The sequence below is a fragment of the Oncorhynchus gorbuscha genome, linkage group LG04 (assembly GCF_021184085.1).
Source record: "Oncorhynchus gorbuscha isolate QuinsamMale2020 ecotype Even-year linkage group LG04, OgorEven_v1.0, whole genome shotgun sequence".
NCBI classification, from domain to species: Eukaryota; Metazoa; Chordata; class Actinopteri; order Salmoniformes; family Salmonidae; genus Oncorhynchus; species Oncorhynchus gorbuscha.
This window is the reverse complement of record NC_060176.1, coordinates 79,043,990-79,061,610: the sequence shown is the minus strand read 5'-3', so window position 1 is coordinate 79,061,610 and position 17,621 is coordinate 79,043,990. Positions and strand designations below refer to the sequence as shown.

General features: G+C 44.6%; 1 protein-coding gene across 1 annotated transcript in view; it reads left to right on the top strand.

Annotated features, from left to right (window-relative positions):
• LOC124034689 (myosin heavy chain, fast skeletal muscle-like) overlaps nt 1-14,967 on the top strand; it is a 20,482-nt gene extending 5,515 nt beyond the window's left edge. Inside the window, exons 5-40 of the mRNA XM_046348165.1 lie at nt 31-58; nt 313-421; nt 577-669; nt 834-894; nt 1,292-1,390; nt 1,698-1,801; nt 2,568-2,706; nt 2,981-3,099; nt 3,269-3,418; nt 3,517-3,687; nt 3,914-4,217; nt 4,533-4,597; nt 4,693-4,780; nt 4,897-5,014; nt 5,181-5,304; nt 6,249-6,385; nt 6,977-7,232; nt 7,482-7,724; nt 8,029-8,205; nt 8,304-8,449; nt 8,631-8,721; nt 9,016-9,405; nt 9,528-9,654; nt 9,851-9,969; nt 10,109-10,305; nt 10,488-10,671; nt 10,788-10,953; nt 11,260-11,384; nt 11,586-11,894; nt 12,096-12,299; nt 12,445-12,570; nt 13,185-13,355; nt 13,638-13,742; nt 13,839-13,934; nt 14,351-14,482; nt 14,834-14,967. Of these exons, the coding sequence (XP_046204121.1) occupies nt 31-58; nt 313-421; nt 577-669; nt 834-894; nt 1,292-1,390; nt 1,698-1,801; nt 2,568-2,706; nt 2,981-3,099; nt 3,269-3,418; nt 3,517-3,687; nt 3,914-4,217; nt 4,533-4,597; nt 4,693-4,780; nt 4,897-5,014; nt 5,181-5,304; nt 6,249-6,385; nt 6,977-7,232; nt 7,482-7,724; nt 8,029-8,205; nt 8,304-8,449; nt 8,631-8,721; nt 9,016-9,405; nt 9,528-9,654; nt 9,851-9,969; nt 10,109-10,305; nt 10,488-10,671; nt 10,788-10,953; nt 11,260-11,384; nt 11,586-11,894; nt 12,096-12,299; nt 12,445-12,570; nt 13,185-13,355; nt 13,638-13,742; nt 13,839-13,934; nt 14,351-14,482; nt 14,834-14,854 (5,294 nt within the window). The 3' untranslated portion in view covers nt 14,855-14,967. The remainder of the gene's footprint in view (nt 1-30; nt 59-312; nt 422-576; nt 670-833; nt 895-1,291; nt 1,391-1,697; nt 1,802-2,567; nt 2,707-2,980; nt 3,100-3,268; nt 3,419-3,516; nt 3,688-3,913; nt 4,218-4,532; nt 4,598-4,692; nt 4,781-4,896; nt 5,015-5,180; nt 5,305-6,248; nt 6,386-6,976; nt 7,233-7,481; nt 7,725-8,028; nt 8,206-8,303; nt 8,450-8,630; nt 8,722-9,015; nt 9,406-9,527; nt 9,655-9,850; nt 9,970-10,108; nt 10,306-10,487; nt 10,672-10,787; nt 10,954-11,259; nt 11,385-11,585; nt 11,895-12,095; nt 12,300-12,444; nt 12,571-13,184; nt 13,356-13,637; nt 13,743-13,838; nt 13,935-14,350; nt 14,483-14,833) is intronic.
• The last annotated feature ends 2,654 nt before the right edge of the window (nt 14,968-17,621 follow it).

Genomic DNA, 17,621 nt, shown 5'->3' with positions numbered 1-17,621 from the left:
TATGATAAGCAATACTTATTTTGGTTCCAGATAACGAGAACCAGTCCGTCCTGATTACGTAAGTTGTTTACTAAAATGCCAATTGACAAATGGTTTCTATTGTAATATGTTTGGTGACTTGGTGTGAAAAACGTACATGACATTATGAATGGATTAAGCCATGTGTAATAATGAGTAGAGGAAATATTTGTTTATTATTTATGTTAGAAAACAGGTCAACAGTGTTATGGTTCAATGCTATTTCTTAGTTGAAAGCCAATTTTGCACTCAAACATGTAACTAAAACCCCTCTTTCTCTGTCATATAAACCAGTGGAGAATCCGGTGCAGGAAAGACTGTCAACACCAAGCGTGTCATCCAGTACTTTGCCACCATTGCCGTGTCTGGCGCCAAGAAGGAAGTAGACCCCAGCAAAATGCAGGTAGGTTGTTCTTATGTTTATCTTTTTAACACATTTCAGTTTGGTGTCAAAACCTGTTTCAAGGAAAATGAATGTTAAAAATAAAAAACCAAATCTAGAAAAACAAAGTTTACCACTTTACCAGTTTCTGAGCAACTTGTGTTTGTCTCGATCAGGGGTCTCTTGAGGATCAGATCATTGCTGCTAACCCTCTGCTGGAGGCTTACGGTAATGCCAAGACAGTGAGGAACGACAACTCATCTCGCTTTGTAAGTATAAATGGCACACTGTGGAAGTTATCTTATATTGGAAACATTTATTTCAGTAGTTCTCTAGTTCTTTAGTTTCAGTAGTTCTCAACAAACTGTACATCTATTAAAGTAAGATGTTACATGTATTTTAGTTGACCTCTAACCTCCATGTTCTACTACAGGGTAAATTCATCAGGATTCACTTCCAAGGAGGAAAACTGGCTAAAGCTGACATTGAGACCTGTGAGTTGGTTTTCCTTGTTTCTCAATGCTTTTCTAAATTCAAAGAGATACTTTTGTGGAGATCATATCATCACAATTATTTGTATCTCATGTTGTTCTCTCTGTGTCTGTGTCTGTGTCTGTGTCTGTGTCTGTGTCTGTGTCTGTGTCTGTGTCTCTCTCTCTCTCTCTCTCTCTCTCTCTCTCTCTCTCTCTCTCTCTCTCTCTCTCTCTCTCTCTCTCTCTCTCTCTCTCTCTCTCTCTCTCTCTCTCTCTCTCTCTCTCTCTCTCTCTCTCTCTCTCTCTCTCTCTCTCTCTCTCTCTCTCTCTCTCTCTCTCTCTCTCTCTCTCTCTCTCTCTCTCTCTCTCTCTCTCTCTGTCTCTCAAGAGTATCTCTCTCTCTCTCTCTCTCTCTCAGACCTGCTAGAGAAGTCCAGAGTGTCCTTCCAGCTGCCCGATGAGAGAGGCTACCACATCTTCTTCCAGATGATGACCAACCACAAACCTGAGATAGTTGGTATGTCAAAGCAGAGGTTCCACCTCCATCTGTGGAACATGTCAAATAAAAAAAAGACTACAAGAGTATTACAATGAGTACATCCAAGGTAACAAGACATCTAGACATGGGTCAGGTCTTTGGGGGAAGATCAATGAAGTAATGCTTGGTGCTGCATCAGTCCAGGAGCCTTTTATAATGCTATTTGTTATACACTACATGTATCCTAGAGTCCCACGTACTGAGTAAAGGAGGGAGAGATACTGTGAAGGTAGAACAGAAGAATTCTGAGAGATTTAACTGACAGGCCATTCTCTGTTGTCCACAGAAATGTCACTCATCACCACCAACCCCTACGACTTCCCCATGTGCAGTCAGGGACAGATCACTGTGGCCAGCATCAACGACAAGGAAGAGCTGGATGCCACAGACGTGAGTTATACAAAGGGTTAACCAAACTCTACATACGGAATGGGTAGGACCACCATACACACTGAATACATTGTGCAATTCCAACTAAATGCCTTGTGTTAGTTAGGCATGTAGAGGATGGAATGGGAGGTAGAGGATGGAATGGGGAGTAGAGGATGGAATGGGAGGTAGAGGATGGGATGGGGAGTAGAGGATGGAATGGGAGGTAGAGGATGGAATGGGGAGTAGAGGATGGAATGGGGAGTAGAGGATGGAATGGGAGGTAGAGGATGGAATGGGGAGTAGAGGATGGAATGGGGAGTAGAGGATGGAATGGGAGGTAGAGGATGGAATGGGGAGTAGAGGATGGAATGGGAGGTAGAGGATGGAATGGGAGGTAGAGGATGGAATGGGGAGTAGAGGATGGAATGGGGAGTAGAGGATGGAATGGGAGGTAGAGGATGGAATGGGAGGTAGAGGATGGAATGGGGAGTAGAGGATGGAATGGGGAGTAGAGGATGGGGAGTAGAGGATGGGGAGTAGAGGCACTCTTCATGCCTTCAGACTTCACCTTGAGGCACATACATGTAAAACATCCACAAGAGAGTGCCACTAAGTGCCCTGTGGAACAATGTAAAACTCATTTTGTGCTGCCATCTACTAGTGTGTTGGCCAAGCGTAATGATGTGGAGCTGAGAAGCCAGTGAAATCTATCCATCCCATTTGTTCTGGAACTGAGCAATCTGCTGTTCACTTCATCACTGTTGTACTTCCTGTCTAATGCCAGGATGCCATTACAATCCTGGGCTTCACTAATGAGGAGAAGGTGGGCATCTACAAGCTGACAGGAGCTGTGCTGCACCATGGAAACTTGAAATTCAAGCAGAAGCAGCGTGAGGAGCAGGCCGAGCCAGACGGCACAGAGGGTGAGTCCCACTCATAGATATACAATATGTAGAGTCTTAGTCCCATTCCGAGTCCCCAACATAGAAATAGAACATGTTAAACAGACAGTGCCACATGAAAGTCAGGTAGGAGATCATTTTTGGAGACCAAATTTCAACCTCCAGAAATGATTTGAAATGGATATGGGTGAAAATCAAAACCTAACCCACAAAAGAGTTGACCAAACTGTTTTGTCAGTGTGACATCAGAACCATCTTGTGTGCCTGAGTCTGTTGTTGTTGGTTCTCTCTCCAGTGGCTGATAAAATCGCCTACCTGCTGGGCCTGAACTCCGCTGAGATGTTGAAGGCTCTGTGCTACCCCAGAGTGAAGGTCGGCAACGAGTATGTGACTAAGGGACAGACCGTGCCTCAGGTAAGGCAGTCAAACACAACATCTATCATTTTCTCACCACCGCAATTATTTTGGGAATGAAGTGCATAGCTTTTTTTGAATAGTGATGTTGTTTTTCCCAAGCTCTCATCATCTTATCACTAGACACGGTCAATATCTCATGTATTCATTTGAGGTATAATCATTGCAGGTTAATAACTCAGTCAGTGCCCTGGCTAAGTCCATCTACGAGAGGATGTTCTTGTGGATGGTCATCCGTATCAACGAGATGTTGGACACCAAGAATCCAAGGCAGTTCTATATCGGCGTGTTGGACATTGCCGGGTTTGAGATCTTTGATGTGAGTCTGAGACCAGAACAAGACAATTAGTTGTGATTGAGAAGGATTACAGCCTTGTAATGATGATGAAATGATCCCTTCTGAAATTCCATCAACAGTACAACAGCATGGAGCAGCTGTGCATCAACTTCACCAATGAGAAACTGCAACAGTTTTTCAACCACACCATGTTCGTCCTGGAACAAGAGGAGTACAAGAAGGAGGGAATCGTCTGGGCCTTCATTGACTTCGGCATGGACTTGGCTGCCTGCATTGAGCTTATTGAGAAGGTACACTATCTGGGGAATATAATGGACCACAACAGCAAATCTGATGGGGATTGCTGTGAGAGATATTATCACTGGGGTATAACGTATTTGACTGTCGATAACTCAATATGTTTCATTTGATTTGCCCCTAAGTGAATATAATCCTATAATAACATGTTTTCTAAAGGAATGAATGTGATCCTAAATGTAAATATCAGTAATTTGATATACGTCTCTTTTCGTAAAGCCATTGGGCATCTTCTCCATCCTTGAAGAGGAGTGCATGTTCCCCAAGTCTTCAGACACTACCTTCAAGGACAAGCTGTACTCCCAGCATCTTGGCAAAACCAAGGCGTTTGAGAAGCCCAAGCCTGCCAAAGGCAAGGCAGAGGCCCACTTCTCCCTGGTGCACTACGCCGGCACTGTGGACTACAACATCACTGGCTGGCTGGAGAAGAACAAGGACCCCCTGAACGACTCAGTTATTCAGCTGTACGGGAAGTCATCAGTCAAACTGTTGGTCGCTCTGTATCCCGCAGCTCCACCTGAGGGTAAGACGCGCATCACGACAAAATATTTATTTAGTTACAAAACTCAGACCCACATTTTATTTAAAGTCTTGGAATGTTCCAAATCACAATTTCTCAGGTTCATTCACTGGGTACATTTAATTGGTGTTATCTCTTTGGTACCATTTGCAATAAGATGAGTGTGAAGTTAACCCCCAGATTGTCTCATGTATAGTTTGTGTGCTTGCTGAAGACAACACCACACATAGATTTATTATGATTGTTATTCTATTTATTCCTCCCGCTACAGGAAATGGACTTGTCTAGTTATCTTTTACTTTCCCCTCATTTGAACAGATAATACCAAGAAAGGAGGCAAGAAGAAGGGTGGTTCCATGCAGACTGTGTCGTCCCAGTTCAGGGTGAGCTTCTGAAATGTGGATATTCAGTCCTTCTAAAAGAGTACATTGATTATCATGAATGATTTCTGAGAAAATGCTTTGTAACCCTCTTCCAGGAGAACTTACATAAGCTGATGACCAACTTGAGGAGCACTCATCCTCACTTTGTACGCTGCCTGATCCCCAACGAGTCAAAGACTCCAGGTACTATACATGTTGAGTTAAATGTGACATCTTATCAGTTCAGTATCAGTAACCTTAACCAACTCATCTTTAACCTGTTTAAGAGAATTTTAAAGAGACGTGGTTTGTGTTTCCAGGTCTGATGGAGAACTTCCTGGTTATCCACCAGCTCAGGTGTAATGGTGTTCTGGAGGGTATCAGGATCTGCAGAAAGGGCTTCCCCAGTAGAATCATCTACGCTGACTTCAAGCAGAGGTACACAACACACAAACACTAATAAACACATGCAAGCATGGACACGCACACACAGAAAGATCTGCTTCAAGGGTTTTAACAGCATCAGAGTAGTCTTACCTTTTATGTAATATAATTTACCTATTACAACTTAACAGATTTTCTTTTCACATTTCTCCTCATTCAGGTATAAAGTACTGAATGCCAGTGTCATCCCAGAGGGCCAGTTCATGGACAACAAGAAGGCTTCTGAGAAGCTGCTTGGGTCCATTGATGTGAATCACGAGGATTACAAGTTTGGACACACCAAGGTCAGTCACATACAACATGCAAAAGCGGACAACAAAACTTCAGTGATCATTTAAACGCTAACCATTCAACATCTCTCCAGTTCATCCTTTTTTCCCGTTATTTTCTTAATTTAAAGTGGCAGTCAGCAGTTGAAACAATTACATAGTGTCCTCCCAGCCCCGGTTTTGGTAAAAAGTTGGCTGGAGAAATGACTGAGCTACGGACGTAAGGACTGACCATCTGTGATATCAAAAGTATAGTTCTAACCATGTTTTTAGGCTATATAGTGTTTGTTTACAACATCCGTTCATTCATGAATGTCCACTTAGTTTAAAAACAACAGAGTGAAACAAGCTAATATTTTGGGGTTCTGATGAAGTACGACAGTTGAACTAAGCTCACGAGTCATTTATCAGTTATATTCTTCAAGAATCAATGGGTACAGCTACTTAATTTATCAGTCCCAAAAAATAGATGTGGAAATTGCAGAGTGCCCCTTTAAGTAATGGAAAAAGCTGTAAAAACATTGTTTTCTTCAAGTCATACATCACAAGAGAAATGTTTACCTTTATTTAACCAGGCAAGTCAGTTAAGAACAAATTCTTATTTTCAATGACGGCCTAGGAACAGCGGGTTAACTGCCTGTTCAGGGGCAGAACAACAGATTACTACCTTGTCAGCTCAGGGGTTTGAACTTGCAACCTTCCGGTTACTAGTCCAACGCTCTAACCACTAGGCTACCCTGCCACCCCATGTGCATTGTGTTAGAGAGGCATGGATGCAGTTTTCTGTGTCTGTGTTCACTAACTCTCTACGACTCTACAATAACAACTTAGAAACAACCTATCATGTGGTTTGTTTGTAAGCATCACAATGTTCCTGTTGTTCCCCTTCGTTTGATTCAACCCCTTTTGTTTATTTGTCACTGTGGTTTCATAATGGACCATGTTAACCTGTGTCTCAGGTGTTCTTCAAAGCCGGTCTGCTGGGTGTCCTGGAGGAGATGAGAGACGAGAAGCTGGCCTCTCTGGTCGGCATGGTCCAGGCTCTCAGCCGTGGATTCCTCATGAGGAGAGAGTTCACCAAGATGATGGAGAGGAGGTGAGGAAGAGTAGACATGCAAAGCTTTCTGTCAAGCAGCTGTATCTCATGCATTGTGATTACATAGTGGATATGATGTGAGTTGATCAGAATGAGGAAAAACATCTTATAGTGTTATATTAAAGCTGCAGTTTGGAAAGCTGTTGAATTGTAATTTTAAATGTGCGATATTTGCCCATTCATTGTTGAAGAATATAAAATGCCTCATGAGCTTAACATTTTATTTTACCAGGCAAGTCAGTTAAGAACAAACTCTTATTTTCAATGACGGCCTGGGAACAGTGGGTTAACTGTCTGTTCAGGGGCAGAACGACAGATTTGTACCTTGTCAGCTCAGAGGTTTGAACTTACAACCTTCCAGTTAGTAGTCCAACGCTCTAACCACTAGGTACCCTGCCGCACATGAGCTGTCAGTCCTCACATCTAAAGAGCTGTCTTATGAATTCAAGAGGGGTTACTTTTCCCTAGCCCCATTTCTTAGCTGTACACAAAAGTTTTGATAGGGGGGGGGGGGGTGCTCCGTTTTGTGGTTCTTTGAATAACAGAATGTAGCTTCATTAAACATGTCACTCTGTCCTTTCTGTCGACCAGAGATTCCGTCTTCTCCATCCAGTACAACATCCGTTCATTCATGAATGTTAAAACCTGGCCGTGGATGAAGTTGTACTTCAAGATCAAGCCCCTGCTGCAGAGCGCTGAGACGGAGAAGGAGCTGGCCAACATGAAGGAGAACTATGAGAAGATGACGTCGGACCTGGCCAAGGCTCTGGCCACCAAGAAGCATTTGGAGGAGAAGTTAGTGGCCCTGGTGCAGGAGAGGGCAGACCTGGCCCTCCAAGTCTCATCTGTGAGTGACCAACGGTCGTCATGACGGCGCATTTACACACACATGATCACAGGCACGAACAAACACACACACACACAATCACACTGTGACATATGTGGCTAAGTCGGGTATTTCTATGTCCTATGTTACCTAGGCTACATATATTTCATGCATTTCTATTGATTTGCTCCGACCTCTTTGGCTAAATTACGTCCATCTGTTGATACACAAAGTGAAGCCTCAGATGTTTTTCTGTTGTTCTGAAACCAGGATTCAGAGAATCTGAACGATGCTGAGGAAAGGTGTGAGGGGCTCATCAAGAGCAAGATCCAGCTGGAGGCCAAACTCAAAGAGACGACCGAGAGGCTGGAGGACGAGGAGGAGATGAATGCTGAGTTGACTGCCAAGAAGAGGAAGCTGGAGGATGAGTGCTCTGAGCTGAAGAAGGACATTGATGACCTGGAGCTCACCTTGGCCAAAGTGGAGAAGGAGAAGCACGCCACCGAAAACAAGGTATCATAGACGGTCTAACAAAACAATAATCCAAACAATAACCAAATGTAGCTAAACAGAAATTGAATTCAAGTTGTTTTGTGGGCGCAGGGAAAATGTCAGTTTCGGGTTACTCCCCACAACCATTGCATGTTCTGCTCCCCCCTCGTTTATGACTTCCCCTTAGTACACCGGAGTACACTGCCATCTAGTGTTGAATCTATAGTACAGTATTTGTTGGCATTTCTAATCTGAATTAAATATATATCTAACTCAATCTCTCCTTTATAGTGATATGACTAATTTTGGCTGGTGTTGTTTTCAGGTTAAAAACCTGACAGAGGAGATGGCGTCTGTGGATGAGAGTGTTGCCAAGCTGACCAAGGAGAAGAAAGCCCTCCAAGAGGCCCACCAGCAGACACTGGACGACCTGCAGGCAGAGGAGGACAAAGTCAACACTCTGACCAAGGCCAAGACCAAGCTGGAACAGCAAGTGGACGACGTGAGTGGAGTTTGACATTTTGGCCATGATAGTATGCAAGATGATATTATCTACAGTTGTTTAGATTTGACCAACACATGTCTGTTTATATCTTGTAGCTTGAGGGTTCTCTGGAGCAAGAGAAGAAGCTCCGTATGGACCTTGAGAGAGCCAAGAGAAAGCTGGAGGGAGATCTGAAACTGGCCCAGGAGTCCATAATGGACCTGGAGAATGACAAGCAGCAGTCTGATGAGAAAATCAAGAAGTAAACACAAACAAATGTTTACAGTATCACTGCCATATTGATCATAATGGTTGTTCTTGACATATTCTTGTAATTATCAATTAGCATTTGCACGTGATTCTTAAAAGCAAAGTGAATGGTAGGATATTCTCCCTTTACACTATCAAACCAACTCCGCAATCGACGTGCTTGTGTTTCTTAGGAAGGAGTTTGAGACCACCCAGCTCCTCAGCAAGATAGAGGATGAACAGTCTCTGGGAGCTCAGCTGCAGAAGAAGATCAAGGAACTCCAGGTACAGTACAGGATCTAAGCTCCAGTACAGGAATGAACACACCTGAATCATTTCCTTAAAAGATGTATTCTGGCAGCACACATTCTTCCTTGTGGCTTCTGATGGCTCAGTAGGTTGGAAGATGGTGCTTCTTACCATTGTGGTTTTGGTCTGACACATGGGACACTGTCTACTTAATATATTAGTGTAACTGACTCTCTATTAACACATTTATACAAAATATACAAACTCTTATTCTTTCGTGTTTCAACTGTATTGTAGTGTTCATCCCCCTGCTCCTGTTCCCTGTTCTAGGCCCGTATTGAGGAGCTGGAGGAGGAAATTGAGGCTGAGCGTGCTGCCAGGGCTAAGGTTGAGAAGCAGAGGGCCGATCTCTCCAGGGAACTTGAGGAGATCAGCGAGAGGCTGGAGGAGGCCGGAGGCGCCACTGCTGCTCAGATTGAGATGAACAAGAAGCGCGAGGCTGAGTTCCAGAAGCTGCGTCGTGATCTTGAAGAGTCCACCCTGCAGCATGAGGCCACAGCCGCCGCTCTGCGCAAGAAGCAGGCCGACAGTGTGGCTGAGCTCGGGGAGCAGATCGACAACCTGCAGCGCGTCAAGCAGAAGCTGGAGAAGGAGAAGAGCGAGTACAAGATGGAGATTGATGACCTCTCCAGCAACATGGAGGCCGTCGCCAAGGCTAAGGTGAGTGGTGATGTTTTAGTCAAGCAGTGTTGAGGAGGGGTCAACTTCATTAATATTCAAGTGAACTGAAGTTGACAAGAGTCCCATGTATAAAGTAATGATGGGACATGTTTCACTAACAGGGCAATCTGGAGAAGATGTGCCGTACTCTTGAGGACCAGCTGAGTGAGCTGAAGACTAAGAATGATGAGAATGTTCGCCAGGTCAACGACATCAGTGGACAGAGGGCCAGACTCCTGACAGAAAATGGTACCGTCAACAATGAACAACAAACCAACGTAGTGTCCAGTAACGTGTTGGAGGCTGCATCTATATAGTCCAGTCCACATACTGTAGATTCTACAGTCCTATTCACCATCTAACATTGCCCTACGATACCGCAAAATACGTTGTTAATTGTAGTGAACAGAGATCTCATTAACAAGATGTGCCTCTGTCCCTGCAGGTGAGTTTGGACGCCAGCTGGAGGAGAAGGAAGCCCTGGTGTCTCAGCTGACAAGAGGCAAACAGGCCTTCACCCAGCAGGTTGAGGAGATGAAGAGACTGATTGAGGAGGAGGTCAAGGTAAGGAATCCAAAATGGACACCACCGACTACAGAGTTTAGAGCCAAATCTTCAAATAGATTGTGACTTCACCTTCAGACTTCTACTGCAATTTGTTTTACTCTTCTGGTCTTTATCTTTCTCTCTTTGTCTCTCACAGGCTAAAAACGCACTGGCCCACGGTGTCCAGTCTGCCCGCCATGACTGTGATCTCCTGAGAGAGCAGTTTGAGGAGGAGCAGGAGGCCAAGGCAGAGCTGCAGCGCGGCATGTCCAAGGCCAACAGTGAGGTGGCTCAGTGGAGGACTAAGTATGAAACTGATGCCATCCAACGCACAGAGGAGCTGGAGGAGGCCAAGTGAGTCACACGCAACAGCAAAAACTCTAATAAATGTGGATGGTGAGGGTGGTAGGGGGCTCTGAGAAAATGTTACATCAATATGTGTTGTAGCATTTGTAGCACTTATTGTAGCATTTATTGTAGCATTTGTTTTCAACATATTGGTCACAATAAAAAACACCCTCTTTATCGTCCAACAGGAAGAAGCTGGCCCAGCGTCTGCAGGAGGCTGAGGAGACCATTGAGGCGACCAACTCCAAGTGCGCCTCCCTGGAGAAGACCAAGCAGAGGCTGCAGGGAGAGGTGGAGGACCTCATGATTGACGTTGAGAGAGCTAACGCCATGGCCGCCAACCTAGACAAGAAGCAGAGGAACTTTGACAAGGTGAAAATGCATTTTCTGTCTGCTACATGTGATCAATTGTAGTAAAATGTTAGTTTACTTCTGATTCAAAACTCTTCATTATTGACTTCTAATGAAAATCCCATGTATTTCGCTAGGTTCTGGCAGAGTGGAAGCAGAAGTATGAGGAGGGCCAGGCTGAGCTGGAAGGAGCTCAGAAGGAGGCTCGCTCAATGAGCACTGAACTCTTCAAGATGAAGAACTCCTACGAGGAGGCTCTGGATCATCTGGAGACTCTGAAGAGAGAGAACAAGAACCTGCAACGTGAGATTTTGAAAAACGTTCTATTGAGTTCATCTTTGACTCGTGTTTTGAAAATGGAAGGAACCGTAATCATCAAAATGACTTTTACCCCATCTCCGTGTTTTTATGTACACTTTAAAATATTATGATTTAGTAATCGGTATTCCTTTGAACAGCTCAAGGAAGTGCAGGGCAATTAGAGTTGCAAGACCGTATGAAGTGTTTCTCTTTAATGAACTGTTACTATGATGTAATGTCAACTTGAGAGCATTGGTGATTTCCACTGAAAATCTCAAGTCTAAACTGCTCCTCTGTTTGTGTGTGCAGAGGAGATCTCTGACTTGACTGAGCAGATCGGAGAGACTGGCAAGAGCATCCATGAGCTGGAGAAGGCCAAGAAGACCGTGGAGACAGAGAAGTCTGAGATCCAGACCGCTCTGGAGGAGGCTGAGGTACAAACTACAACTGTATGATGGGGAAAGGAGTGTTCCACTAGCCCAGGGCTTCTAAAACCTTTTCAGCTCGAGACTCAAACGAGAAGTTGACCATCCTCCCATGACCCAAATTAAGAGTAAACTGTATATTTAATTCCTTGTGTTATACACATCCAAGTGTAATAAACACAGTTCGCTTGACTGTTTCTCTTTGTCCAGGGAACACTGGAGCACGAGGAATCCAAGATTCTGCGTGTGCAGCTGGAGCTGAACCAGATCAAGGGTGAGGTGGACAGGAAGATCGCTGAGAAGGATGAGGAGATGGAGCAGATCAAGAGGAACAGCCAGAGGGTGGTTGACTCCATGCAGAGCACCCTGGACTCTGAGGTCAGGAGCAGGAATGACGCCCTGAGGGTGAAGAAGAAGATGGAGGGAGACTTGAACGAGATGGAGATCCAGCTGAGCCACGCCAACAGGCAGGCCGCTGAGTCCCAGAAACAGCTGAGGAACATCCAGGGGCAGTTCAAGGTAAAGGGACTGGGACATCAGGCTCAACAACCTGAACATGGGGAGGGATTTGTTTGTGAATCTGTAGAGAAGAATTGAAGAGTGGAATAATGTAATGTAGAAAGGTAGGGAAACTGGGGAAGTTCTTACCAATTTACATTTCTATGAATGGTCCTATCGCCCCAATGAGTCCTAATGAACCTATGTCATTGTGAATCCCAGGATGCCCAAATGCACCTTGATGACGCCGTCCGTGCCTCAGAGGACATGAAGGAGCAGGCAGCCATGGTGGAACGCAGGAACGGTCTGATGGTGGCTGAGATCGAGGAGCTGAGAGTTGCTCTGGAGCAGACAGAGAGAGGCCGTAAAGTGGCTGAGACTGAGCTGGTGGACGCCAGCGAGCGCGTCGGACTGTTGCACTCCCAGGTACGGGTCAAAAGCCATTTCTAATGAAACGCGACCAAGCATCTGGAATTCGACAGTGCTGCCTTTTAGATTTCCATCATTTCTGCCCTGTGACTTTGTAAGGTCTCTTGAACGTCAAAACAAACTGTCTCGTTTCCTCTTGCAGAACACCAGCCTTCTGAACTCCAAGAAGAAGCTGGAGACTGACCTGGTGCAGGTGCAGGGAGAGGTGGACGACATTGTCCAGGAGGCCAGGAACGCAGAGGAGAAGGCCAAGAAGGCCATCACTGATGTGAGTCCTTATGATCGATTGAATAATGTCAACTTTGATTTGTCCCAAAGGGCCAATGGCAGCTGGGCTGGTTAAGAACCACAACAAGGATCTCAGAGGGAAGTTATGATAGGTGTAGTGTTGGGAATCCCAGATGTAGGGCAACAGCACTTGGTCTGGGAATCGTGTCAGATTTTCTTGGCCAATTTGGGGAAGGTGCTCTTCAGACAGGTAAATCTACCAACAAATTGTGAGTTTGGCCAGGCGGGGCCTAGAAATAATCTCAGTGGAACCATAACAAAGGTAGACCCACAATGCGGACACAGATAGCTAGGCTAATAAAAGCCACAGCCAGTCATTATTATTATTACTATTATCATCATGACACATGCAAACTACTTACATGTACATGCAAAATACACTTAACTGAAAATATGCCTCATATAGCTAGCAACTGTAAATGTTCAGCAGGGTTCTGGACAGATTTTACAGCGCCCCACTACACCCTTTCCTCTCTGCCAAGCTGACAGTTGTTTTAGTGAACCCATGTACGCTGGAACATTGGTTACCCATCTGTCTAGAGAGACTGTGATTGGTGCCAGTTGGTGCATAAATTCAACAAATGACCATTCCAGGCGGCCATGATGGCTGAGGAGCTGAAAAAGGAGCAGGACACCAGTTCTCACCTGGAGAGGATGAAGAAGAACCTGGAGGTCACTGTCAAGGACCTGCAGCACCGTCTGGATGAGGCTGAGAATCTGGCCATGAAGGGAGGCAAGAAGCAGCTCCAGAAACTGGAGTCCAGGGTGAGTTAACAGCAGGGTGGATTGAAAGACTGAATGATGGACATTTATTTCATTATAATAAAATACATACTGTAGGTCCATCGAGTTATGACATTCTGTCAATAATGCACCTAGACAATGAAAAGCTGGTATCATTACAGACCATAATATTCAAAACGTTAAACTACATAGAAACAGACAACAATTGTGCCTCTTTGACTTAGAATAATATACCTGTTTTGAAAAGATTTGTTCCGTCTGATTTCACCACCTCAAATGCCTACGTTAATTTCTTCCACAAAGGTGCGTGAGCTGGAGACTGAGGTGGAGGCCGAGCAGAGAAGAGGTGTAGACGCGGTCAAGGGAGTCCGCAAGTATGAGCGCAGAGTCAAGGAGCTCACTTACCAGGTAAGAGAAAGTGTCTTCTTCACACACTTGACACTAACACAGACAGGTTTGTGTGTAAAAACTATGTGGCATTGACTCTTTGATCTTCTCCCACAGACTGAGGAGGATAAGAAGAACGTTGGCAGACTTCAGGACCTGGTAGATAAGCTGCAGATGAAAGTCAAGGCCTACAAGAGGCAGGCTGAGGAAGCGGTGAGTCATATGTACCAGTATAACTTTAGACCGTCCCCTCGCCCATACCCGGGCGCGAACCAGGGACCCTCTGCACACATCAACAACAGTTTAACCCCTCAGTAGACATTACAAAACTTAATGTGCCTATAGTTTAGTGCAAGTGCTAATACACATCAGTCCACAATGACTCAACTGAAGAACTTATGTACATTTCTGAGTGCCTCCGAAAACATCTCTATGCCTATGTGTTGTTAGCAACTTAAAGGAGAGGGGGGTTGAATATTAATTTGCTGTGCCGGCGGGCCGGGGGGCCTGGGGCCGGGGGGCCTGGGGCCGGGGGGCCTGGGGGCCGGGGGGCCGGGGGGCCTGGGGCCGGGGGGGCCTGGGGCCTATTTGAATGCTGATGTTCTGCTCTCCTATTTCCCCTCACCCAGGAGGAAGCATCCAACCAGCACATGTCTAAGTTCAGGAAGGTTCAGCACGAGCTGGAGGAGGCTGAGGAGCGTGCTGACATCGCTGAGACTCAAGTCAACAAGCTCAGAGCCAAGAGCCGTGACAGTGGAAAGGTACAGAGATGCTGCTGAACCTACAACTGATTCACACCTGATTCACACCTGATTCACACCTGATTCACAACTGATTCATTTTCAAACATGACCACATCAACAGCACCTATGATTCATCCTTCACTGAGGTCAATGCTGACCTTTTACACTCACTCAAATGTATTGAACATCTCCAAGAAGCACATCAGGGCAACAACGAAAAAGATTCATTCAAACTAAGTTGGTACTTCAAAAATCGAAAATTAAAGCTTAGCATTGAGCCTTAAATGCTTGGTCCATCATGCTTTATAGTGTTATATATTTAGCATGTTTATAATTAATACTGACCCGTTCTTGTCTTTCTTCTTACAGGGCAAAGAAGCTGCTGAATAAACGAAGATCAAACTATTGAAGATTAAAGTCTTTTCATTTTCCTGTGTTGCATAAAATATGATTTTCATGGTTAAATGTTGAGCATTGATTAAAAACACTTAGGCCTACGCACACTTCCTTTGTGACTGTGGACTTATTGCTCAGATAACAGCTTATTCATACTAGATATTGTGCTTTAATTAAAGGAGCAATCTGGGATTCCAACAACAATACAGTGGGCACAGCCGAAGAATGAGGCTGGAAAAACTCTCACATTCATACAGAACTATGGCTATTTATTTTTATTTATTTTTATTTAACTAGGCAAGTCAGTTAAGAACAAATTCTTATTTTCAATGATGGCCTAGGAACAGTGGGTTAACTGCCTTGTTCAGGGGCAGAATGACAGATTCGTACCTTGTCAGGTCAGGGGTTTGAACATGCAACCTTCCGGTTACTAGTCCAACGCTCTAACCACTAGGCTGACCATTCATAACATCAAGAAAATAGTTTCAACCCTTTACCGTTGGGAGGAAAAAGAAAACAAGGCAACAGTAAACATCCCCCACATTCGGTGCCAGAAGAAGAAGGGTTTTAAGTGTTGTTCTAAATGGCGTAAAATCTATAATGGCCACCATCTGGCCAAGACGCATCATTCACGCAAATCGTCAAAATCGGGCCACTGCTGTGTGAGACATCGTGTGTGACAAACGTAGTACGAATGTTGGAACGTACTAACGGACAGAGTCAGATTCATAGTCCCCTCCCCGATTTCATCGTGGGGGACAAAAATTAAGAGGAACACGTTCATGTCCCGTGGACAGACTACGTAAACAAAAATGGTAATCGAGGATAGGTTAAGTAATCCCTCTCACCCCACCCCCCCTAAGTTTTAGATGCTCTATTGTTAAGTGACTGTCCCACTGGATGTCATAAGGTGAATGCACCAATTTGTAAGTCGCTCTGGATAAGAGCGTCTGCTAAATGACTTAAATGTAATGTAAATGAGCATCTGAACAAATGTCGGTGAGATTTTATTTCTGGGTTATTATCAGAGATCACACATGCACTTACAGTGGGCCAGTAACCCAAGGCTGCCAGTTTGAACCCCTGAGCAGACAAGGAGAAAAGTATCTGTCATTCTTCCCTTGAGCAACGCAGATAACGCCACACAACAACACTCCCCGGGTGCCCATTTGTTATCCAATGAGGTCGCAGGATAGGCCCGACGGCTCGGTGGACACAGCAGAGAGATTGAAAAAGCAATGCTGGTGCACATATCTACGCACAATGTATGTGACGTAGTGTACCATTTTCATGGACCTCTTTTGGCTTGTGAGTGATACTTTCAGAACTACTGGCTAAAAAGTATACAAAAGTACTGGATAATCTCTTTAAATAACCAATAACAATTGACGATGCAGGTTTAGGGTACTTCCTAATTGGCCCATTCTCTACATACTGTAGTGTCCTAATTGGCCCATTCTCTACATACTGTAGTGTCCTAATTGGCCCATTCTCTACATACTGTAGTGTCCTATTGGGCCATTCTCTACATACTGTAGTGTCCTATTGGGCCATTCTCTACATACTGTAGTGTCCTATTGGGCCATTCTCTACATACTGTAGTGTCCTATTGGCCCATTCTCTACATACTGTAGTGTCCTATTGGGCCATTCTCTACATACTGTAGTGTCCTAATTGGCCCATTCTCTACATACTGTAGTGTCCTAATTGGCCCATTCTCTACATACTGTAGTGTCCTATTGGGCCCATTCTCTACATACTGTAGTGTCCTAATTGGCCCATTCTCTACATACTGTAGTGTCCTATTGGGCCATTCTCTACATACTGTAGTGTAGCCATTCTCTACATACTGTAGTGTCCTATTGGGCCATTCTCTACATACTGTAGTGTCCTATTGGGCCATTCTCTACATACTGTAGTGTCCTATTGGGTCATTCTCTACATACTGTAGTGTCCTATTGGGTCATTCTCTACATACTGTAGTGTCCTATTGGCCCATTCTCTACATACTGTAGTGTCCTATTGGCCCATTCTCTACATACTGTAGTGTCCTATTGGCCCATTCTCTACATACTGTAGTGTCCTATTGGGCCATTCTCTACATACTGTAGTGTCCTATTGGGTCATTCTCTACATACTGTAGTGTCCTATTGGCCCATTCTCTACATACTGTAGTGTCCTATTGGCCCATTCTCACATACTGTAGTGTCCTATTGGCCCATTCTCTACATACTGTAGTGTCCTATTGGGCCATTCTCTACATACTGTAGTGTCCTATTGGGTCATTCTCTACATACTGTAGTGTCCTATTGGCCCATTCTCTATATACTGTAGTGTTCTATTGGCCCATTATCTACATACTGTAGTGTCCTATTGGCCCATTCTCTACATACTGTAGTGTCCTATTGGCCCATTCTCTACATACTGTAGTGTCCTAATTGGCCCATTCTCTACATACTGTAGTGTCCATTCTCTACATATAGTGGCCCATTCTCTACATACTACATACTGTAGTGTCCTATTGGCCCATTCTCTACATACTGTAGTGTCCTATTGGCCCATTCTCTACATACTGTAGTGTCCTATTGGCCCATTCTCTACATACTGTAGTGTCCTATTGGCCCATTCTCTACATACTGTAGTGTCCTATTGGCCCATTCTCTACATAATGTAGTGTCCTATTGGGTCATTCTCTACATACTGTAGTGTCCTATTGGCCCATTCTCTACATACTGTAGTGTCCTATTGGCCCATTCTCTAC